Source organism: Clupea harengus, chromosome 16 (genome assembly GCF_900700415.2).
Source record: "Clupea harengus chromosome 16, Ch_v2.0.2, whole genome shotgun sequence".
Taxonomy (NCBI): Eukaryota; Metazoa; Chordata; class Actinopteri; order Clupeiformes; family Clupeidae; genus Clupea; species Clupea harengus.
Genome location: NC_045167.1, coordinates 23,217,674 through 23,241,974, shown reverse-complemented (window position 1 = coordinate 23,241,974; position 24,301 = coordinate 23,217,674). Strand labels below are relative to the sequence as shown.

The 24,301-nt window shown below is 43.1% G+C and overlaps 2 protein-coding genes across 3 annotated transcripts in view; both read right to left on the bottom strand.

Moving 5' to 3' along the window:
* ints2 (integrator complex subunit 2) overlaps positions 1-10,257 on the bottom strand; it is a 17,849-nt gene extending 7,592 nt beyond the window's left edge. The window contains exons 1-17 of the mRNA XM_012828043.3: positions 9,637-10,257; positions 8,637-8,955; positions 8,078-8,216; positions 7,718-7,820; positions 7,280-7,393; positions 6,765-6,895; positions 5,793-5,963; positions 4,907-5,145; positions 4,511-4,636; positions 4,078-4,149; positions 3,710-3,824; positions 3,386-3,454; positions 3,042-3,176; positions 2,558-2,734; positions 1,262-1,370; positions 359-463; positions 1-36 (exon numbers count right to left, since the gene is read on the bottom strand). The exon at positions 1-36 is cut by the window's left edge and continues 129 nt beyond it. Of these exons, the coding sequence (XP_012683497.2) occupies positions 1-36; positions 359-463; positions 1,262-1,370; positions 2,558-2,734; positions 3,042-3,176; positions 3,386-3,454; positions 3,710-3,824; positions 4,078-4,149; positions 4,511-4,636; positions 4,907-5,145; positions 5,793-5,963; positions 6,765-6,895; positions 7,280-7,393; positions 7,718-7,820; positions 8,078-8,216; positions 8,637-8,929 (2,134 nt within the window). The 5' untranslated portion in view covers positions 8,930-8,955; positions 9,637-10,257. The remainder of the gene's footprint in view (positions 37-358; positions 464-1,261; positions 1,371-2,557; positions 2,735-3,041; positions 3,177-3,385; positions 3,455-3,709; positions 3,825-4,077; positions 4,150-4,510; positions 4,637-4,906; positions 5,146-5,792; positions 5,964-6,764; positions 6,896-7,279; positions 7,394-7,717; positions 7,821-8,077; positions 8,217-8,636; positions 8,956-9,636) is intronic.
* Positions 10,258-10,355: 98 nt separating this feature from the next.
* nudt5 (nudix (nucleoside diphosphate linked moiety X)-type motif 5) lies at positions 10,356-13,585 on the bottom strand. Of its 2 annotated transcripts, none has more exons than XM_031582664.2 (10): positions 13,367-13,585; positions 12,907-13,011; positions 12,550-12,617; positions 12,356-12,408; positions 12,135-12,242; positions 11,862-11,957; positions 11,398-11,499; positions 11,240-11,248; positions 11,097-11,150; positions 10,356-10,992 (listed from the first exon to the last, which is right to left on the bottom strand). In XM_031582664.2, exons 2-10 carry the CDS (start codon positions 12,946-12,948, stop codon positions 10,883-10,885), a joined length of 642 nt encoding a protein of 213 aa, XP_031438524.1. In that variant the 5' UTR covers positions 12,949-13,011; positions 13,367-13,585; the 3' UTR covers positions 10,356-10,882. The 2 variants fall into 2 exon arrangements, with proteins under 2 accessions (XP_031438524.1, XP_012683495.1); XM_012828041.3 differs by having other exon boundaries at positions 12,907-13,007.
* Positions 13,586-24,301: the final 10,716 nt, after the last annotated feature.

Below are 24,301 nucleotides of genomic sequence, written 5' to 3'. Positions count from 1 at the left end.
TAGTGGCCAGCAGACGCAACAGAGCCGAGTGCAAACCTGAGAGAGGGATGGAGAGAGGGAAAGAAAGAAAAGAGAGCCACAGAGAGAAAGAGAGAGAGAGAGAGAGAGAGGGGCACAGAGAGGAAGGGAGAGAGGCACAGAGAGGAAGGGAGAGAGAGAGAGAGAGAGAGAGAGATGGACAGGTATGGAGTAAGACAAATACATCCATTAGTGGCTAGTCAGGGATTAGCTTAAAAGGAACAAGATCCAAGACCTTTTGCATTCTATATCAACACATTAACTCCGTACAAAATAACTTGAGTTGCATTAGTAATGGCCACAGTCAAACTATGAAAACATAAGAAATTCAACTTCTTACCCCCAAGCTCTTTCTGCAGCCCCTGTGCCTGGCCAATGAGGTATTTAATGGGAATCTGGTCCATCAAGGCTGCAGAGTAGGACCTGGGCTTCTTCTGCATCTGGGCTGAAAGCAGAGAGAGAGGGATGCAGAGAGAGAGAGAGAGAGAGAGAGAGAGAGAGAGAGAGAGAGAGAGATAGGGATGCAGAGAGAGAGAGAGAGAGAGAGAGAGAGAGAGAGAGAGAGAGAAAGAGAGAGAAAGAAAAAGAGAGAGTGAGAGACGGAACACAGAGGAAAATGATATGGTGGAATACTACTTTACGTGTTCGACGCATCCCTGAAACACTCAATCCAAGGGCAAGGAACTGTGAGGAGACCCAAAAAGGCCTGACAACATCTGCACACAACCCTGCCTGGTATAAATTCCTGATAAAAATGATTTTGATGCCAGTGCCGTGCCACCCAGAACATCCCTCCACCGATCCTCCAGCCCCCTTCCTCTTCCCTCAGTCTTTACGCTATTCCAAGCCCCCCCACACGCACACACACACACACACACCGGCCCCCCCCCCCCCCCCCCCCCCCCCACACACACACGCTCGCTGACGCGCTCCACTCACCCAGTGCCTTGGTGTTGGCCAGCAGACACACACACACACACACACACACACACACACACACACACACACACACACGCTCCACTCACCCAGTGCCTTGGTGTTGGCCAGCAGACACACACACACACACACACACGCTCCACTCACCCAGTGCCTTGGTGTTGGTCAGCAGACACACACAGACACACACACACACACACGCTCCACTCACCCAGTGCCTTGGTGTTGGCCAGCAGACACACACAGACACACACACACACACACACACACACACACACACACACACACACACACACGCTCCACTCACCCAGTGCCTTGGTGTTGGCCAGCAGAGCCTCTTCGTAGGACAGGATGTAGTAGAGGATGAGGAGCTGAGCCGTGATGCTGAAGCGCGAGCGACCGCGCCCACCCTCCCCCTGCCAGAGAGAGAGAGAGAGAGAGAGAGAGAGAGGGAGAGAGAGAGAGAGTGTGAGTGAGTGAGAGATAGAGAGATTGAGAAAGAGAGAGAGAGAGAAAGAAGGAGAGAGAGAGAGAGAGAGAGAGAGAGAGGGAGAGAGAGAGAGAGAAAGAAATAGAGAGAGAGAGTGTGAGTGAGTGAGAGATAGAGAGATTGAGAAAGAGAGAGAGAGAGAGAGAGAGAGAGAAAGAAGGAGAGAGAGAGAGAGAGAAAGAGCGAGAGAGAGAGAGAGAGTCATATCACATACTCGCAGAAAGCGTAGATGAAGAGATACATTTTCTGCAAAATAACCAATAGAATGACGTTGAGGTGATACAGCAGCTGTCAGAATTATACAAATGCGATAATGTTAGCACATGTAATGTTAGCACATGTAATGTTAGTGGCCCACAGTATTACAACACCCCAACCCAAATACTCAACACAGCAGGGTTCTGTTCATGTATAAATGTGAAAGACAACAAATATTACACAGAAAGAAAAATGACTTCCATATCGATGGGTCATATTTGAGTAGCAAGCAAACTCACCACCCCTAGTCACTTTATTTATTAATAGGTTTTCTCAAAAACCAAAGCAAGTTATGCGAGTATGTTAGCTAACTGGTAGCCAACTTGATCTTCATGTAGATATGGATATATCAGGCACATAACACCAGATAACAGGCTTAAGTACATCCCTGAGGATAATTAGATTATATAGTGTAAGGTGGTGATCTCACTGACCAGCGGTAGAAGCAGTGACTGTTTCTACTGTTTGCTATGGTTAGCGATTGACACTGCTAGCATTACGCTAGTGATGTAGGAGCAGAGTGTCGATTCGAGTTGAACTTCCAGAGCATAACGCAATGCTCATCAGTGTCAGTTTAATGTATCCTAGAAACATTTCAGGCATTCCGACCAATCAAAGCAGCAAGATTCTTAATAGGGGCGGGACATTTATTTTTCGTTGTTCAGAAATTAGTACTTCACATCGCTTAACAAAAAGATAGAACTCAGATCATAACAATTCTCTTTGTTGATACAGAGTGTTCCTTTTTGCTACATTGTTTTCAGGGTGATTCCCGCCTAAGGACTACAATGGTAGCTGCAAGTAGCTGCAAGTAGTTTGTGTCATTGTGTTTCCAGTCAGCACGACCAGACCTACCCCAGTTACTCCCTGGAAGACGTTGAGGATCTCCTGTTCTGTGATTGGCTGGTTGGTGGCCTCGGGGTTGGCCTTGGAGGCGGGCGTGAGAATGGAGTTGATGTAGACGTCAATGAGTGGGAGGAGCTGAGTGTGCAGAGGGGTGGAGCTCTCACACAGCTGTCTGAAGATCCAGTCCTGAATGACAACACACACACACACACACACACAGACACACACAGACACACACACACACACAGACACACACACACAGACAAACACACACAGACAAACACACACAGACAAACACACACACACACAGACACACACCACTTGCATATTATAACTGCAATGAAACAATACTATACAAAACTCTGAGGTGTAATCAAATTATTACATAAAAAGCTTACAATCGAGATCCATCCAACTGGCCCAGCTCTAACCCATAGGGCCAAAATGCCAGTAGCTGATTGGTGACGACTATATTGACGGACAGGTGACTTACCTTGATGGAGACCTTGTGTTTGGTGAAGGCCCGGCTCCTCAGCAGCTGGTAGATGCAGTGGACAGGCAGGAAGCCTGTGATGTTGGCACTCAGGTTGTTGGTGACGGGCACCCGCACTGCATGGGCAGTGACCACCTACGAGACAAATGACCAAAGCGCCTTACAGCACAACTTATATCCAACTACGGATGAAGGTCCTTTCAACGCAAAATTCAACTAAAGCACATAACGCCAATATCATGATCTACAGATTACAACATTGGTAGGCTATTACATGTCATAGTATATAGCCAAAATGGTACATGAACTAGCGTAGCTATTACAAACAGTATGCAATCCTCTACCTGTTCAGTGAAGATCTCCTGGGTGAAAATGGTCTTCATCTTGCTCAGAGAGCTTGGCTTAATGGCAATCTACAGGGAGAGATCAGCTTATCACTCAAAAAGTATTATTTCATGGTGGAATTCAATTCATCCACAACCTTACATTTCGGCTTAAATTATATTATTTTAGCTAAACTACATGCCTTGCATTGACGCTGAATTGATATTGAATGCACACAAGCTTTCACTATTTATAAAAGGTAAGGTTCACAGTGTCTAGTTGGCCTTGAAGTGCTTGTGGCAGCGATGTGGGAGAGAGTCTGTCCTCCGTCAGTGATCCCTCACCTTCATTCCCAGTGTAGAACACACCAGCTCAATGATGGCACTCAACTGGTTGCTGTGGAAATACATGGCGACCAGCAACAGCATCTCTCCAAAGGAGGCAGACACTCCAGCAGCACTGAGGAGGAGAGTTGAGGGACAGCAGTGAAGAGAGAGAGAGAGAGAGAGAGAGAGAGAGATAAGAGACAAAAATAGTTCAACTTCTAAGACACCTGAAAAATGTGCCATTACAAAAGATTGCAGAGGTCTTGATTCAACTTCACAACATTATTATGGTTCTATCTATATTAGTATTCTATCAAAAAATAATAGATAATATTATAAATAATAGATAAATATGAATACAAGTGTCAAACTTCAGCCTGTCTTACCTTTCAAAGTACTCCTCCTCTTTGATCATCCAGCTGAGCCACATCACCATCAGCTGTTCCTGCTCCGGGGTGCTGCAGAACGACACAAGTAGCCATAAAGACATGTAACTCAGTACCACGCATGGCCACAAGAGGGCGCTAGACTCTTCAGTGCAAATTGGATAGCACAGTGGTTCTCAATCCTCCTCCAAGGGAACCTGCTGATACAATCCACTTTTCCCTGCTGCAAGCACACCTGATTTGAAGTCAGTGGTATAATAATGCTACTGATCACCTAAACCAGGGTTGTTCAACTGATCAAAAGATCCAATGATGAGTTAAGTCAGGAGCACAGACCACAGAAAGAAGGAACAAATGCAGAGAAGAGAGGAGGGGGTGGTATGAAGTGTGTGTGTGAGAGGGGTGTTTATTTGTGTCCGTTGAGTGTCCGTACCTGACTAGAGTGGGGAAGGCCAGTAACTTGCAGAAGGCCAGAGAGACGAAGCGCACGCCAGCGGGGGTGGCGGGAGGACGACTCGTCATCAGCTGGAGGAGCTGCTCTGCCTCCTCATCTGTAGGCCTGGGGGGGGTAGGGAGGGGACACAAACACACACACACACACAGACACAGACACACACACAGATCAAAACATTTAAACGCTGTGTAAGAAACAGTAATACCAGTAGAAATGTTTTCATGATCAAGTTTATATTTCACATTCAGAGTGTTTGCAAATGTAGCATGTTTTGTCTCTGTAAAATGAACTGTATACGTCCTTTTAACACTAAACACCACAGTTCATGACCGTAGCTGATGGAACAAAAGAGCCGGGTGTCTGCTGGCATCTCACCTGAGCCCAGCGATGCCCATGAGGGCGCAGTAGAGGCGCAGCAGGGCGCTGGCCTTGACCACGTGCTCTTCCCTCAGGCCCGAGTACCCCCTGGCGCCGCCCCCACCCCGGCCCCGGGCGGAGTCGCCCTCGCTGTCGTTGGGCACGTGGGTGCTGCGGGAGCGCGGCAGGATGGCCACCAGCTCCAGGAGCAGCTGCCTGCGCATCTGCCACAGCACCGAGCTGCTCTCGCGCTTCCTCTGGGGGGACGAGGAAGGAGGAAAGAGGAGGAGAAAATGATGGACATTCATGGAGAGAGGAGAGCGAGAGAGAGAGAGAGAGAGAGAGAGAGAGAGAGGAGTGAGAGGTGAGGAGGAAGAGAAGAGCAGCATGAGAGAGGAGACAAGCAGGGAGGGAGGGAGGGAAAGAGGAGGAGAAAATGATGGACATTCATGGAGAAAGGAGAGAGAGAGAGAGAGAGAGAGAGAGGGGGATGAGAGAGGTGAGGAGGAAGAGAAGAGCAGCATGAGCGAGGAGACAAGCAGGGAGGGAGGGAAAGAGGAGGAGAAAATGATGGACATTCATGGAGAGAGGAGAGAGAGAGAGAGAGAGAGAGAGAGAGAGATGAGTGAGAGGTGAGGTGGAGAAGGGCAGTAGGAAAGAAAAAAGGAGGGAGGGAGGGAGGGAGGGAAAGAGAAAAAGTAAGGGGAAGAGAGAATGAGACATGGGAATGCGTATTTTTGCGTCACTCAACACTGTTTATTAAGAATCTGTATCTTATCTGCCTCATTGTGCGTGTGTGTTTGTGTGTGTGTGTGTGTGTGTGTGCTTTCCTGTGTGTGTGTGAGTGTGTATGTGTGTGTGTGTGTGTGTGTGCGTGCAAACATACACATCTGCATGCCGTTACCTGCTGGCCATTGCGGATGAACATGCTGAACCAGGTGCGCACTTTGCTGTTGGTGCCCAGCAGGAGTCCGCTGACGAACGACACCAGAAGACTGACCGCCTCGTCGCCCGAGTCCGGCTTATAGTCCAGCGTCAGCGCCACGCCCAGGCCAGGCAGATGACACTCCTCCACCTGTGAGCGCAGCATGTGTTTACAAACATCTAAACTACATCATCAAATCATACCATATCATTATCAGGTCACTCAAAGTCGGAGGGTACGGAGTCATTTTTTCGTTTTCATTCTAGACTAAAAGCATGTGTGCTTAGACTTGGGAGAACAACATTATCACAAGCAACTCAGAAGTTAAAAATGACTCGGTTCTTTCTTTTTCTAGACTACCGAGAGTATTCTTCTTATAGGCCGTCCTCAACATTTGTAGTTACAGGTAGGTGTTAAAAGGTATTTGCCATTTTTATGGTTTAATATGAACGGTCAGCCATTTTTTTTTCTAACTAAGGTAGTATATTTTGAGTGCGCACTGATATGGAACGCTCAGGTAAATGTAAACAGCTGTACAGTACATTATGGCTCAATACAGTACACCCCGTGACCTCCTTTCAACCAATCAGAATGCTTGATTTCATCTACCCGTATTATAATGTGTGGTAGAGACAGCGATGCACTGAAACGCAACATTTGATTGCTTGGCAGGATTTAGGGAAATTCTACACCACGTTCTCTATGTTCTGTGACTATGCATGACCAGAGTTGTTTGTAGTTACCTGATGATGCAATTGTGTGGTTAGCGAAATTCACCACCACGTTTCTCGATCTGCTGTGACTAGGCATTACTGTCAGTGCTATTATTGGGCATTGTTTGTGGTAAGCTGACGAGGGCAAGTGTTTGGCATGCAGGGGGTCGGTTCACCCTAGTGGTGTCCACCTGAGCGGTGTGTGTCTGGTTGGTGTGGTCTGGTTCTGGGTGCTCACCACCATGGCGCGGATGTTGAGGGCCTGAGTGGGGTGCATCTGACAGAGCTGCCGGAGAGCCTCGGTCCGCCGGCGACCACCGACACTCTCCTCATCCTGCCGCTCGCCACTCTTAATCAGACCTCTGCACACTGCAGTTACACACAAAGATAGAAACACAGACACAGTTACTCTCTTAAACAAAACAGAGCAGCAAGAGTGGATCTTTCAAGGGGAGTATTTGCTGTCCTTTTTTCCCCATGAGAGGAGAATATATTATGTGTCATGTGTCAACATAAGTCATTTGACCTATTAAAAAAGACTAATGATACCATTTTTATTTGACATTTTTAAAGGTGAGTTGCGTGGGGAAAGGCTAAAAGGGCTAAATCAGAAACCTTCATTAAAGGTCTAAATGTACCTTCATTAAAGGTCTAAATGTACCTTCATTAAAGGTCTAACTGTACCTTCATTAAAGGGCTGAATGTACCTTCATTAAAGGGCTGAATGTACCTTCATTAAGGGGCTAAATGTACCTTCATTAAAGCTGTCAGGGACATTGGCAACAAGCAAGCATAGAAACCAGTCTCCATTACGAACGTGAAGCAGCGCTTCAGCCACATCAACAATGGGCAACAAGGACGGGAGCTCTGGAAAGCACACACACACAAACAAGACATTTATCCATGAACAACCAAAGAAAACATACCGAATGTCTACTATACAAGTCAACTAAATAAAAGGGCGAGAAAATTCTAGCCTTTTGCAGTTCTTCTTCTTATTATTATAAAAAAAGCTTTAAGAAATCAAGGCCTGAATCAATACATGTAAGTGAGGAGTGTACATTTACATTTAGCAGACGCTTTTGTCCAAAGCGACGTACAAGGGAGAGAACAGTCAAGCTACGAGCAATAGAGACTTAGTGTAACAATAAATAATATTTTACATAAGAAATAGAAAAAGAAAAAGTGTACCTGCTTGAAGGATACAGAGGACGTCTGCGAGTTCATCCAGGTACACTGAGCTCTCAAACAGCTCTGAAGACTTCAGAAAAAACTCCCCATTGGAATCAGTAACCTGCAAAACGTGACTCACAGGGATGAGAGGAAATACAAACCTTTGTATTGTACATCTATTTCTAACTCCAACATTGTTCCAACAGTCTTCCCTTTCTTATGCTCTGACTTGTACAAGAACATGCAGAACAGACACACATATGTAAGACAGGACAATGGCACTGGTCTGTAAACATATCTGTTTAAGATTGTTATACATTATTATTAGTAGTAAGTTTACATCACATTGAACACTAGTTCGTGTGTACTTTTCTCTACCTTGTTCATGATGGCCAGCAGCTCACTGAGGGCGAGCCTCAGCCTGTGCAGGGGGTCGCTGTGCTCGAAGTCCAGCGTTAGGCCGCGCTGCAGCTGAGACACCAGCATACTCTCCCCATTAGAGCCACCAGCTTTGTGTCTGAGAGAAGGAGCCGGTGATACCATTTAACATAAAGAAGGTGGCAGGTTTGTTTTCCAGACAGTGCATGTAAGGATTACTGTGTATCTTCTTAATTCGGTATGACTCCAATTTCAAAATACTCATCAGCTGGGAAAAATAAATATAAAGGAACGGCTACAGTAGCATTAACTATTCAAACTTGACAAATCTAGTTGAAAGAACTGATCCAGACGCAGCTCTGGTCAGATATCTCCTCTCCTTCACAACCTGTACTGTGTGTGAAGATAACCTTTTATGTCTACAAAGACCTTGGTGCTTAGGTGACCATAGAAAATATCAACATCAAATGTCAATATCACAGACTTCTAAAAACGTTTCTGAAGTTGGGAGGCAACGTAGGTTAAGGGCAAGTGTGTAACTCCGCGATCTATGTGTTACCTGAGCTGCTGTTCCTTCCTGGCGTCCTGCTCCAGAGCATGGAAGTCTACTGAAAGCAGAGCCACAATGGAGTTCACTGCCTCCACACCAGAAAGCAGTCTGAGAATCAGTTTCTTATCCTGGGCCCAGGCTTTGCTTTGGTCTGCAGGGGCGCAGAGGGCCATTCGCACCAGGCAGGGGAGAAGCAGCCTCAGCTCTGGGTCGCTTAGAGCAGCCAGCCGAGCCACGTCCACCTTCTGCATGGCCTCAAAGGCATACGGGCTGACAAACTGCAAGCCCGCACTGTCGGACATCGTCAGCCCCTCTGGCTTTACTTACACTGGACAACAGAAAAGTTGGTAAAGAAACATCAGAAACATTGACAGTCAGGATCTAACATTTTAAACATAGACAAGTGCCCTTCAAGTAGGGAATACCAGTTACTTCTAAGAACTTGAACAGATCATAACGTGTGACCAGCCATTCCAGTAGGTGAAAAGTTGTATGTCTGACAGATGTGGTATCTCTATACCAAGGTTGTATACCTAGGAACTTTAGATGGATTCTGACAGCTTGGCTAACCAGCTGGCAACACGATAAATCAAAATGCACACATAGTAAGTCATAAAGCCACATCTACGATTGCTCCTCTTAAGTACTGTCATAACCAAACAATACCATTGCTTACAATGCTGCATCCGACCTAACTGTATAGCTCCAAAGGCTGCTAACATGGTAACGTTAGCTTACTAGCCAAAAAGCTCGCTGGCCAGCCGGCTTCAATTTTATTTCACACATCGTACTATCACAATGTAAACAACTTTTCATACGGTGTTATTTAGAGTAACTTCGTGGTCTACCTTTCTAGTAAACCTGCGAGGACAGAGGTTGTTTAAGGAAGAGAGTGCAATATGACATGCATGCATTTCGATTTCAAGGGTGGCTAGCCTCATATATTAGCATATTAGCGTAGCATTTTCGAGAGACAGTTTGCTATTTACGGTTGTAAAGGAATACTTACGGCGAAATAGTTTGAACTAATTTACGGGTTAGAGGTAGGTGTCTCCCCTATTTATTTCGGCTACTTTTGGGTATCTGAATAGTTTAGGCACTAAGGTTTTGTTGCTTATCTTAGCAGCCAGTGCTGCCAGATGCTAACAACTTAGACATAGGCGGAAAACGAACACAGTTCACCATGAGTCTGAGAAACCTAATGTGATTGGCTGACTCTAGTCTAGCCTCATTGAACAAAAGAGTCGTGCAGGAGAATGAATGAACGGAGGACCTTCAAGGAAGGGAAGGAAACCGCCGTGGCATGGAGCAAGGAACTAGTAATACAATTTATGAACACAGAAACACACCTATTTGTCTGCTTTTAGAAGGCGAATCCAATGATCGGACAGATTTGTTCACAATAATATGAACTACACATACCAAAGGAAATTGCAAAAATTCGGAAGCCGAATCTCTGGAATCAAAATTTCAGAAGAGATCTGCAGTCATAGACCTCTCTCTTACGATGCAACAGATGCAATAACTTCATATTTCCTTATATTTTTTTAAATACAAAAGACAAAATGTTAAATCATAAAATAGGCCAATAAGCCTGTGAGTAAAATACAGAAATGTGACTACCTGATCTTTTATTTATCAATTTCAGTTATACACAGGACAAGATGTAACTATTTTGTAATCACTTTTCTGTATGAGATAAATATTAAGAAAACACAAACTCCCAAATACCTCAGTTACATTTTTATTAGTCGAATTAAAAGTCATTGTTAAGACTACTATTATAATGGCACCATCGCCATTCTGTTGTCTCTGCTGCAGAGCAGCGAAAATTCCTCTGGAAAAATCTGTAGTCCATTCAGCCCACACTGAAGGCAATAATGTTCCCGCACTATGCATTTATCAAAACAACCATCTCTACACCGCGCCAGCTCGACATTCAGTAAGGCACACAGAGGCAACTACAGTGTCTAATGTAATTACATCATGTTATAAACTAATTGACAGTGCTACTTTTAGTTAGTGTGTTAGGAATGTTTAAGATAGCCATGGAGACCACTAAGGGGTGGAGCTTAAATTCATTAGAGTTTTACCAGTTGCACTCCAAGTAGTTCAACATAATTTCACAAACAAACAAGTACATTTTTTTCCTTGTCGTCTTTTCAGCAATCTCTTGCCTGGCAGGATCCAAAGCAGGACTGTACAGGAATGGCAGATGTGTGGAGCAGGCCAGGGAAATAGGTAGATCACAGGCTTTACTGTTTGAGCACAGGCAACTCGTTGGGTTTGAAGAAGGCTTGAGACATTCCCATGGCATAAATGTAAACCTTTGAGTCCACTACAATGTTTCCCTTCTGCACAACCTCTGCGTATAGAAAAGACAGAAATATTGAATATTTTTGGTATCATCAATCATAAACGATAAAATGATTTTCGCTTCATACTGTAATAACATAAAACTGAGCTCACCATCAATTTTCTTTTGAAATTCATCAAGAGGTAGAAGGATAACTTCAACGAACTCTGCACAAAATATGTCATCCAGTTAAGATAGTGTTTTTTTTTAACATGATTACAACTCATGAAATAACTTAAGTGAATAAAATACTTACCCCCTTCACCTGAAAGAGAAACAAAGAAACAACATGTGTTACAGTTAGTCTTATACATGACCTTAACCACACTGCATTTACATCACCCAAATATTCATACGTGTAGACCCAAATAAAACGACACGAGAGAGAGAGAGAGTGTGAGAAACTAGTCTTACCTAATTGTTGGGTGGGGTTGACGTTTTCCACATCATCTCCATTGATGTTCACCATGACGATCTGAGTGGTGCAATTAGAAAGGCCAGGGTCCAAGCACGTGACTGAAAATAGGATAAAAAAAAGATCCAATCAAAGATCAAAGGTCCAATAAGAGACCATCAGTCATCAATCTCACATTCAACCTGGCATTTTAACCAGTTACATTCCCAAGCTTTTTATGTTTAATGGAGAATTGACAACAGATACCTCAAGCCAATTTAAAACAGAACTGTACAACACTGTAGCTAAGATCTACAAAGAACCAAAGATTGCTTAAATCGCTACAGAAGAGGACAGATGTTCACTGTGTACTCACAGAGGCTACAGAGGCTGTTAACAGTATACGTAAAAATACTGTTAATATGCATCTGCCAATACATGGGATGCTAACTGTAAACGATAGAGAGACAGCTTTCTGCCTTACCAGGAGTGACTCCCACTACTTCCCCCTTGTAACCAGTCTCCTCCTTCAGTTCCCTCAAGGCAGCAGTCTCTGCACTTTCATCATTATCTATGAGACCTAAAACACAAACACAGCAAGTCACAAATCTCTCGCAATACCAGCCTATCCTAAAACTGTGGTAAATATGTAAAACTGTAATTAAATATAGGAAAACTATTGGGAAATGCCACAAGCATCCAATGGAATCATACATTACATCAAATACATAATTAGTCTATGGAAAAGGTGGTTTACCTGCAGGAAACTCAAGTGTATGACATCCCATTGGTGGACGGAACTGTTTCACCATAACAATGCAGTCTCGGTGGAGGGTTCTTTTCAGAATGGCAATGATTCCAACACCTAGGTGCACCCAAAACAGAATGATCTGATCATTGAACTAAATGAATCAACAATCAATACACCAGTAAACATTGAGAAGAAGAATTAAACATCTACAGACACAAGAAACACACCATCTGCATCTGTGTTGGTAGGTCTGGTTGTTCTCTTTGCAGTCTCCCATGTTCTAGAAAGAAAATACAAACAGACAGAGAAAGAAAGACAGAAATCATTCCAGATTAAGCAAGCAACAACACCCATGATTCTGCAATCTGATAAACACATAGTTCCATGTAGACATCTTATTGCTCTTTTCACAAATGCTTACCTGGTTTTTCCAGCAGGATCCACATATGTAGTTCGCTCAAGCTTCACCCATTTTCCAACTGCTAGTACCTTGGGAAGGCATGGTATAATGATTGCAGCATACACACACATATTGTGAAATCTATTGCAGTCAGATCCACTGTGCTACAAGCGCTGATCGCAGTATCGATCAAAACTGGCCTTGCTCTCTCACGGGAAACACCCTTACTAGGGAGCATTTGGCTATTGCGTCAGACGGAGTTCATCTAAATTATGGTCGCATTCTATGGATGACTCAAATTCAGCACAATCACCATTAAAAAGTCAGTCATCCGCATCGTACACCGCGGGTGAATTGCAATTAGCCAAGGCCTCCTACCTCCTCCTTCAGTACGTGCGGTTCGGTTTTGGGGCAGCTCATCCTCCCTCCAACGAGTGCGGATTCTTTGTCAATGGACTCCTGACTCCAATACGGCACCACTAACTCAATGCGTACAAAGAAAAATTGATTACTTAATGAGCCACATGTCGCTGTGGTTACGGGCCGAAGTCCTAATGAAAGGCTGCATTCATTCATTCATGCAACGATGATGGTCAAAACTTAACATCTGTTTAAAATGTCATAGAAGTGTCTAGCTAACAGTCATTGGGTTGTCATTCAATTCTCTGAACTTTCTCTTGCATACTGTGATAAAACAAACACGCTTCCTCTGTAAAAAAAAATATTTTCAAAGTGCCAATTTCTAATGCAACTTATAGAAATGATCAATTGCTCTACCTAAGTTATTTAACGTTAACCCATACTCTGAGAAGATGATTTATTTAGTTACAATACTCACGTCAGAGTTACGATCAGATCACAAGTTCTCAGTTGGCGTTAACCTGGTGTGAACAAATGTTCCAAAACACGCCCACATGTGCACTTCCCAAATATCACCCACAACAAACAAATATTACACAGACTATATGGGCCTGAGTTAAATACAAACAGTCGTGATTTAAAAAAAATCATAAGTAACCACACATGAGACGCTGAAAGGGTTTAGCATAAATAACAATATAAAAGTTAAATTTACAAGAAGAAAAAATGGAGCTGAGTGCATTTTCTTCTGTGAAGACTTCCAGTCGAACATCTTTCACGGAGAGATTTCCGGCACCGATTCTTGGGTATTTTACAATAAAAGTCCTCAGTTTAAAGCAGAGCTCGTCTATTAGAAATTATCTTGTTAAAGTAGATAGGCTAAGTTACTGTAATTGAAGGCAATTTCCTTGATTTCAACCCATTACACTTTTCGTTGAATTCAGCGAAATTCTCTTCACGTTCCTCTAGCTGTCCATCCAGTGTGTGGTGCACACTTCTGATACTATAAATGGGAAACAAACAAAGTGGCTCGGACCGTGCCATGCATAGACATAGTATACATGTATACTATGTCTATGGTGCCATGCACTATCAACAACGTAACTTCAGGAACACGGAAGGGAGGGGTGTATTTGATTGACTGTTGAGCTGAAATATGAACAACCTTTCACCAGAATTGTGGACAGAACATTTTATAATACTCAAGAAAAAAACGAATGCAAATCACATGTTTTCAAAGTAAAAAAAAAAAATCTCCAGTTTAACCTAAAACTTTAATACCACACATTGTCCACATTGTCTACAAATGGGTTATGTAAGCTCTAAAAGTGTGGCCAAAATTGATGCAATGCTTTTTTTGTTTAATTTTCCCACCTGAGTGGATTTGGTTGCTGGTGTATGTATGCTGCATTTCTGTTTGCCTCGCTGTTTTTTCCCTAATAATAAAAGGGTAAAAAAAAAGTCCAGGTCAGAGCATCAGTTTAAAATCATCATCATTACCGAAGCCAATCTCTCTCTCTCTCTCTCTCTCTCTCTCTCTCTCTCTCTCTCTCTCTCTCTCTCTCTCAGTATGTGCTGTATGTGCATCATTTGATGGAACATCAGCTCTGACTTTGAAGTGCAGGCACATGCCTTTTTCCCCTTTGATTTGTGTAGTCAGTCAGTTAGCTGTCTGCTATTCTGTCTGTGTCTGTGTCTGCCTCTCTTCTCAGCCCGCCATGTCGGACCAAGTGTTCTGCAGCCAGCTCCACAACTGACCAAGCAAGTGTTGATTGCATGCAGCTAGTGCCGTTCAGGTAGCTGTGGTCAATATGCAGAAAAAGCAACCATGGTGATGATGATGGTAGTAAGGATGAGATAAATGAAGACCCAGACTCAATATAGTTCGTAATGGAAGAGGAAACGATCATTATGTGTATGATGTTCATGATGACAATGGTGGTAGCCCAATGAAAACTGTTGCTGCTCTGCGGAGGGCACAACCATCCTTCTCCTCCAATCACGTTCCTGAATCTGATAAATGTGCTTCGGCCTAAGGTGGCACTGCAGGTGGGCACCCAACCTCTGTTTTTTTTTTATTCAAACTTAATACTGAAGAGCAGTACCCCAAGAATACCTTTATTTTTTCAGAGAGAACCCCCTCACACGTGAGCTGATCCGAGCACTGATAGAGCACAGCTCACGCTAGTCAGGGCTGAAAGACAGCTATGATGCACTTCAAATACAAAATGCAGCCTCCAGGCATGCATGAAGACAGCCAGACTCTCAAATCTCACCTCACTAACCAGGTTGTGGCTAGTTGGAATCAGTTCGCCAAGTCGTTAATTATGTCCTCTCTCTCTTTTGGCACGGTGGCTCAGTTGCTTGCACTGCTTGCACTGCAGCCTCACAGCAAGAAGGTCATGGGTTCGATTCCCGCATGGGGCGCTGTCGGCTCTGGGGGGCAGGTCCTCCCCAGACCTTCAGTGCTCAGGTGGGCTATCTCCCGGGCCTTTCTGTGTGGAGTTTGCATGTTCTCCCCGTGTTCACAAGGGGTTTCCTCCACTAAAAACCCCAACAGAAAAAAACATGCAAAAGAACAGAACACTCTTCGTCGGTCCCTGACCAAGACAGACGGATCATCTCACCTGGTCCCCGGGCGCTTAAAAAAAAAAAAAAGCTGCCCACTGCTCCTGGGGTCCTGGAGGAAGGACAGTCCGGGATGGGATAAATGCAGAAGCTAAATTCACAAACGACCTCAGGCCTGTGTGTGCGTGTGTGTGTGTCCTGTGTCGCCTCCATGTATTCACGTGTGTTGCAGTGTGTGGTGTGTCGCTTGTGCGATTAAAGTCTGACAATTATTATTATTATTTTACTCAGGCGGAACTAAAAATCGAAAATCTATATCTGATTTTGGAATCTGGAATCTGTCTGCCTCCCGTAACACAACCCTGTTATATACGTGACTGATTAGGACACTGGGCTAAAAAAAGTAGTGTACTCTCAGTTAAAGGTCAGTAAAGTGAATTGGTTATAACATGGCTATTGCCACACCACTTTTAAAAGAAACTGGAAACATTATTTCAGTGTCTGTAGCTGTACACGGATGTTTCAATATTCATGTAAAGCAGATACATATTGCAACTGCTTGTTTTTGTTGAGTTACACATAATGTTTCAGGTTCATATTTACCCTCCACCCAAAATGTTGACTTGCCCAAGGAGCTGAAGAGATTAGCATTAGTATCGTATGAGTGTGAGCATTCTTGGCTACACTGGGACGCTTTGAAAAGTGACACTGAACCCAACCATGGGCCAATGACCTGGTGACCTGTCCTATCAAGATCCGGTCCTCCAGCATAGAGATGTTTTAGTTCCCACCCACACTTAACTCTCAACATTGTGAAACAATTTTAAGTAAGTCACATGGACTTAAACAGTTTAAGTCCATGTGAGATATTGCCCTGTTTGAGATACACACTAAATGTAAAAGGTTCCCAAATGATTTGGAGATTTTCCTTTGTAACTTGTATAACAACCTTAACAATAGATACAACAATAGATGAGCTTGTGTGAACAAATACTTGTCTTTTGTCTAATTGTCTAGTTGTAGGTTTGCCATTTGCAGGAATCAAGGACCATCCTGGTGAGGCTAAGTGGCCTCTCTATCTATCTGGCCACAGTGGGCCCAGCCAGCCAGCTGTTAGTTTGCCTTCCTTGTGCACAGACCGCCGGGTATCGTCTTGTACGCCGGGCGACCGAGTCCAGAGCTCAGCATGTGGTGACTGATCCTGGTGCTGCTAGCAGTCTGGTCTCCAGTGGGCGTCGGTCCACCCTATCCACTTCACCTGCATGGCTGAACATTGTTTATTCTTTAACTTGAAGAGGGTTTTATGCTCACAGTAACCCTGCACATCACTTAGTTATTCTTGCTCTTAATGGTACCGGATTGGTGTCTGTTCATTTTAGCTATTTGTTTTTAGCAGAAAGCGCTGTCCATCTTTTAACAGAAGTAAGAAGATTTTTTTTTCTCATGTCCGCACGCACCCCTGCCCTGGTTACCGTGTTCTCTGCTAGTATGACTTCTTCTGAATTCTGAGGTACTCCACGTGTTAGTTTGTAGTTTGTTGTGTGACTTACATTCCTATATCCTGATCTATTTAACTAATATGCCTATTTCCTGATCTATTTACCTAATATGCCTATTTCCTGATGTGTTAAGTTGATACAATATTTCGTACTAACATGATTATTCCTAGTGAATGTCTGTAAGATCCCTGAATGAAGAGGTTTCAGTATGTTATGGCTGATTGGTGACAGGTAACTTTAGTTTAACTGAAGAGGCATAGTGTCTTTCTGTCCTCCCTGGTGTCAGTGTCCTCACTGAGTAAACAGAGGTCAGGCTTTAGATAGATAGATAGATAGATAGATAGATAGATTTATTAATCCAGAGGGAAATTTAGGTTTGTTTTTCTCCTCTTGTTTTGGGGACATTTTTTGTTTTGTGTTGTGTGTTATTCTGTTTGGTAGAGTAAGGGAACAGGCCATAATGATGACATATTTAGGCATAGCCGTGTCGACAGTTCGGCAGCTGGTCTTTTATCCCTTCTCTTGCTCTCTTCTCTTCTCTTCTCTTCTCTTCTCTTCTCTTGCTCTCTTCTCTTCTCTTCTCTTCTCTTCTCTTCTCTTCTCTTCTCTTCTCCTCTCCTCTCCTCTCTTCTCTTCTCTTCTCTTCTTCTTTTATTATTGCTCTTTTGCTCTGAGGTACCCCGGCTCTGCTGTACGGAAGATAGCTTCTACTCTTAGAATCTTAGTTTTCTGTTATGTCTGTAACGCTAACTGGTTGATTGGTTGATTTATGTGGAAATTGATTCAGGAGCCCTTTGAAGCCAGCCTGATTGCAAGAGAAGCTTATAATCAGGATCTCAAGCTGGTCAAACTAATTATTGAGATACATGAAATATGAAAGGTGGAAAAAAACAGGCAAAAGATCTACAGAAAATTTAGAGTTAGCAGGAAGAGGTTCAAAGATGCTGTGAAGTCCATGCCAAATGGATGATAAATGATTGCAATGAATTAAGTTGAGGGTCTTGCTGAAAATCTCAATAATTTAGTGGCTGTAATGCCCAACATAGTTTCACAGAATCTCCATGAATCCATTTGGTGCTAATTAGGCTCAGTAAGGAGCCGTGGGCAAAACTTCCATAGGCACAGTACAAGAAATGGAAATACCCGTTATAGCTAAATCTGTGTACAAAATCACGCAGAATCACAAAAAAGGGACTGAATGGCTGAAGAAGTGCATGAGTGGAAAGCCAATCAAGTGATCATAATTGTATGACCAAAAGGAGCAAAAAGTGACCGGACCAAGAAAACGTTGGAGGAGATCAAAACCGACATTATCTCACTGAATGAATGTGAGGCCCAAACTGCAGCACTGGGCGTAACAATCTGCAAAAGGCTGGCGGAGTTGTACATACAAGAGAATGTATAAAGCCTCACAAGAACAGGAGCTCGTTCAGCACATTGCAGAACTCTACAAACAGGCACAGGCATTCGAATCTCAGGTCAAACAAGTCATGAAGACCCCACCTCTATCTCAGATACTGTCGCAGAGTCAGGCAAGAAGGGTAAGAAGATGGCTGCAGAGTTTGCAGCAGAAAATATGCAGAAAAAGTTGAGCAGTTGGGACAAGCACTGAAATCCACCAACAATACTTTAGAAAGAGTGTAAAAGTCTAATAATGACCTTACTAAAATGTTGACGGTTCTGAAGAACTGCAATGTCAATGAGATAGATTTCGAAACAACGTTGGAGATTCTGGCCATAGGTCTTCAAGAACTGGGAAGAATTATGGAGCCAGGGGAGATAACAGTGCATTTATTTTCAGTGGAGGGTAATATCATCAAGGCATCCTTCACTGATACCACAAAGCTAGACATGCTTCTCAATCCACTCTCTCAAGTACTCCTCAAAATGCTTATTAAAAAAGTTGTACATCTTGGCATTCCAAGTCTCCAACATTGCCAATCTGGTGAACATGGTTTCAAGGACATACATCGAGGTGCCTTGGCGGACTTGTGACCCTGGATCCTACAATGAGGGACTTTACCCATCTTATCTTAATCCTCTTCGTCCCTAATGGGACATAAGGCTTCGACGATCTGCCTCCATCTGGACCTGTCTTGTGCCGCATGCTGTGCCTCGCCCCAAGTTAGGTTCATGTCCTTCAGCTCCGCTGTCACCGTTCGCCGCCAGGTGTTTTTGGACTTTACCCATGAGCGTGTGAAATTGCAGGATGCCTGTGGCGGAGCTGAAAGAGGTATAACACGTCTGGTCCTGACCAACAAGACTTTCACAGGTGGAAGAACAGATTGCCAGTCTTGAAGGATTGCAGGCTTTGGTCCCCCTCTCTAAGCCGGGAGGAGAGGGATGGTAGTAAAGTCAGTCAGTTTAGAATTCATAAAAAGTCTTATAAGCTTTTCCATAAAATGTAAAAAAAAAACGTGTTATACGGCACAATAAAGTGGCTGTCTCAAGGTGCTGTGTATAGGCAGAATGAATCAGTTGAAACAGAACAAACAAACAAAAAACAAAGACAATAAAACAATAAAAACGTGTTGCTCACAGTGATAAACACACACACACACACACACGGGTGACTGAAATCTGAGTTGCTCCAGTTTGGACCATCACAAACAGGACAACAAAACTATTGTGAGTGTGTGTATGTGTGTTCATGTACGTGTGTACATGTTTGTGCCATGTGTTTATTTATGCTGCCTCATGTTGCACGGAATGGAGGGGTATAATTTGGTTGGTTGTTCAGTTACAACAACAACCTTTCATCAGAACTTAGGGGCGACAGTGGTACAGGAGGTAGAGAAGTCGTTTAGTCGTTTAGTAATCAGAAGGTTGCTAGTTCGATTCCCTGTTGAAGCGTCCTTGAGCAAGACACTGAACCCCTAATTGCTCCTGATGTGCAGTGTGCCATCAATGTAAAATGTGTAAGTTGCTTTGGATGTAAAATGCTAAATGTAGAACTGCCAACTCTACCTTTACTACCAGGTGACAGTGGAAGGTAGAGCTTCATATCTGCTGCTTAGCAACAACATGAGATGTTGTGCTTTTGGGAAACTGACCATTGGCAGGCCTACTACATCATTGCAGTATTGCAGGATATTCCTGAGTGTAAATAGTGTGCCTTTCTATAAGGGTGATTTTATGCTAGCGCACAACTTCCCAGGGGATCAGGGTTCCTTGGCACAGGAGAAAGACACCCGCTGACGAGACTACAAAAGAGACTCAAATTACTTCAACAGCCATAAACGTTCCAGGTAGGTGGACGTAGGAGTTTGAAGTGGTGGAGCTAATTGCTTCCTGTGAAAAGCAGATGGTGCAGGACAAACTAGAGGTGAACAGCGGTTTCCATCTTGTTTAAAGGAAGGTAATGATACTGAGATGTGAAAGTTCAAGACATCTGCAGTTTGTGCTCCGTCCACTAGATGGAGACACACTCAAACCTCAACTGACAAAGCAACAGTGAAGGATTAAAATGTACATATGCTTGAGGTCTACATTACCGCAGGGCTGTTTTCCAGAGGTAAGGACTGAAGATCTCATTCCAAGTAGTACTGTATTTTAAATCGAATGAAGCACCTAATCATTTTGAAATGTAATATGAATACTGAAGTGGTGGTGCACTAAACTAATAAACCATTTACCAGACATTTAAAAGGGGTCTGAACTTTTGCCGTAATCTAATGTGTTTTGACACTCAAAAATGCCTGTGACCTTTCACACATTTGTGTGAGCAGATAATACTAAGAGAAAATAAGATTCATTCTACTTATATGAAAATGTCAAAGAAACCCAGATTCAATTCTTGGGTTTTTAACATTTACATTTAGTCATTTAGCAGACGCTTTTGTCCAAAGCGACGTACAAGGGAGAGAACAGTCAAGCTAAGAGCAATACAAACCTGGTGTAACAATAAATACTACTTTACATAAGAAAATTGAAAAAACATTAACAACATTGTCTTGTTATTTATAACTCTGAAACATCAGCCCTACAGCATGGTCAGAAATGACATCAAACCTTCTCATGTTTGGCTACATTAGGGTTATGTACAGATCATTTTCTCTACTGTGTTAGAGCTGAAAGCTTCACTTTGCTTTATTCAGCTAATACACGTACACACAAAATGAAATGTAGCAATACATTTAACTCATACGGCAATGTGACAAATTGGTACAAGATTGTGTTTAAACTGGAATTAATTTAATAACCTCGTTCATTCAATTAGAAAGGGCATGATATCAATTGTGGTTGTCATGCTGAAATTGATGAGCTGACTCATAAGGCTATTAGATGATTGTGGTTTTCATTGTCATTTGACCCCAACTGTGCCTTTAAGTGCACACACAACACAAAAATGACTGTCAGTGTCAGGGACTGGATCTATTGGCATTCCTCTTTGTGTATAAGCTGCCCGAATGAAAATGTTTTAGTCAAAACAGCAAATTATAATACATTAACGGTTTTCTGATAAAATGTAATTGTAGTGGGCCGCAGGTGTTAGGACACCTGCAGATAAGCCTTCAAAGAGCATTTTCTGGAAAATTGTTTTAGAAAAAAAAAATAAAACAATTTCAGTAGGAAGAGAATGTGAGTGTGAGCATGTTACATGGATAGGTAAAGCACTAACATTTCACTCCACACAGCTACACCACATATCTTTGAAGCAAGTTTTAATATTACACAAGGACTTGGTCTGTTACCGCACTGAGAGCAGTATCTGACAGGCAGTGCATTTACCAGTGAATGGTTATTTTATGGTGTAAGCCACAGATTATCTTTGAATGCCTGGACATTCAAACATCTGTGGTCTGATCATTTTATTTGGTAAATTGCATAAACATTTGTATAATGTACAATTTGTGTATGAAACTCCTATGTACCATGGCCGTGTTCCTTAAAAAAGTATTTTACCCAATGTAAGTTCAAGAGAAAGCCAATGCAAAGCAGTTTCCAACTGGTTGTTTAGTTTAGCTAAATGTGGGAACTGCAAAACAACTTCTTTTGTGACACTGTCTTGTTGTTTTTCAGTGAGCAATTGCTTCCTTCATTTTGGCGAGATTATTCAACACAACAGAAGCACACGGCAGCATTGTTCACATTCAGTATTACGCAATGCTGTACAAAATGTGCCTTGTAAAATGTCACACTGTTTAATGATGGAGGGCATTTCTCAGGAAACAGGGAAATTAAGACCCAGCAGAAGGCCAGAGATGATGTATGGCTCTGAGCACACCCTTGTGCTAATACCTGCCCAGGGAAACTATCATAGGGGCATGTAGCACAGGCACTAAGCTATGGTAGTGTGTGTATATGTGTGGTGTGTGTGTGTGTGTGTGCATGTAGGGAACACATGTGAATGTCATGTTTCAGAAGGACTGAACCATGTATGTGTGAAGCTTATGGTGTGCACTTTCTGTCTCTATGTGTGTGTGTGTGCGTGCGCGTGTGTGACTGTGTGTGTGTGTGTCTGCGTGAGCGCGCGCGCGCGTGTGTGTGTGTGTCCTTGCCCTTGTCTAGCAATGGGACCAGCGAGCACCATGAAGGTATTAATCAGACCCAGACTTGGGCTCCAGGTTTAATTGGCTCAGGCTGTGCGCTAATGAAATCTGTCTCGGAGATCCCTAATGTGGGACCCGGGGGAGAGGGACCTGGGACATGCCCTTGTCTGAACAAGTTTCACTCCTGAGAAATAGGACTGGATCACTATATTGTGCTTGTGTGTGTGTGTGTGTGTGTGTGTGTGTGTGTGTGTGTGTGTGTGTGTGTGTGTGTGTGTGTGTGTGTGTGTGTGTGTGTCTGTGTGTGTGTGTGTGTGTGTGTGTGTGTGTGTGTATGTGTGTGTGTGTGTGTGAGGGAACAGTTAAAGACATGCCTTATTCCTCCATCTATGCACCAAATTCTTAGTTATTTCTTACTTACTACTCTTACTTACTCTTACTAAGAATCCCACGGTGCCCTGCTCTCCTCAGGGAAAGACATGGTTAATGTGCATGCGGAGGTGTGTGTGGGTGGAGATATTACTGTGTGCGGATCAAGGTTATTATAGTTTTGCATTTTTCACTAGTTTTTATTTTTATTTCGTTTTGACTTTTTGTTTTCAATTTCAGTTTAGTTTTAATTAGTTTTCAAAGCGGGTTTGCTAGTTTAGTTTAGTTTCTATTTTTGGAAAATGCTTAGTTTGAGTTTAGTTTTTATTAGTTTCAGTATTAGTTTTAGTCTTTACTGTGGAATGCAACAGACCAGGGGGGGGGGGGCAGTTCAGGGAAGCTTAATTGTTTTGCTTGCAAAACAAAATGCTCAAAATGAATAGAAGATACAAGCTACAATAAATAATATGTAATAAAAACTCACCAAACATACCATTTAAAAAAAAAGTATTCACTTAGGACAGATGAACAGCCATCCACCAAAGACAACTATGAAAGATATGTGTCAGACGTGTGTCAGTCAGAATTTGCGCATGTCCTGCTCAAACAGACAGGAGACGGTGAGGCAGCGACGAGCTGTGCCTTATCTCAGATTGCGCAATCCCTCACAAACTGGGTTAAGCGCATGCGTAGAACCTATTTAGTTTTGCTGATCTGACGTAAAGCCGCAGTGAAAAAGCACGGAGAGGAGGCAAACAGTATCTCTGCTTCAATGAAGGGAGCATGCGAGAGGCCACCGGTTGGGTTAATGCTTGTTCTGCCGTTACTCTCTTATATTTTACCTTGACTACGAAAATAGAAGATTCTATAGCTAAGCTAAAACATTTCTCATAACTGGACTTTCAATCAAAACGTGAATTGATCAATAATGGGAGATCAATGCCGTAGCTAAAAGGTATGATTCAAACCACGGGACAGAAGATAACTCGATCGACTTCTCACATCCAAAGCCAAATTGCTTTGTAAATATTTTGAACCTCAAGAATAGATTTGATTTTGGACGTACAGCGGAGACCCTCAGGGGGCCTGTGCAACTTCTTAAGAGTTCATATTCACGAGTGCATAATCACACATATTAACACGAGTTCATCACAAGCTAGCAGCTGCCAACTGTATGTAGCTACCTTACCTATGTGTGTAAAGAATGCTGGTATGAAAAACAACCAGTAGCCTAGTCAATGTGCAAGCTGCCAATTGAATAGTGATTTAAGCTACTGTATTGGGTTTATATATTTGTAAATCTGACTCTGAGTCAGTGCCTCACCAGCCACGAACCTCACCGCACGTTACTGTTCCAGCCTTCCAGGTAATCCCAAATAAGACTCGCTTTCTCCCGACTTTTGCCGCCATGAAACCAGGTGAGGGGCGTGTACTAAAAGTGGTACGGCGGAAGATAGACTAAAAGGCTACGTATGAAATACATTG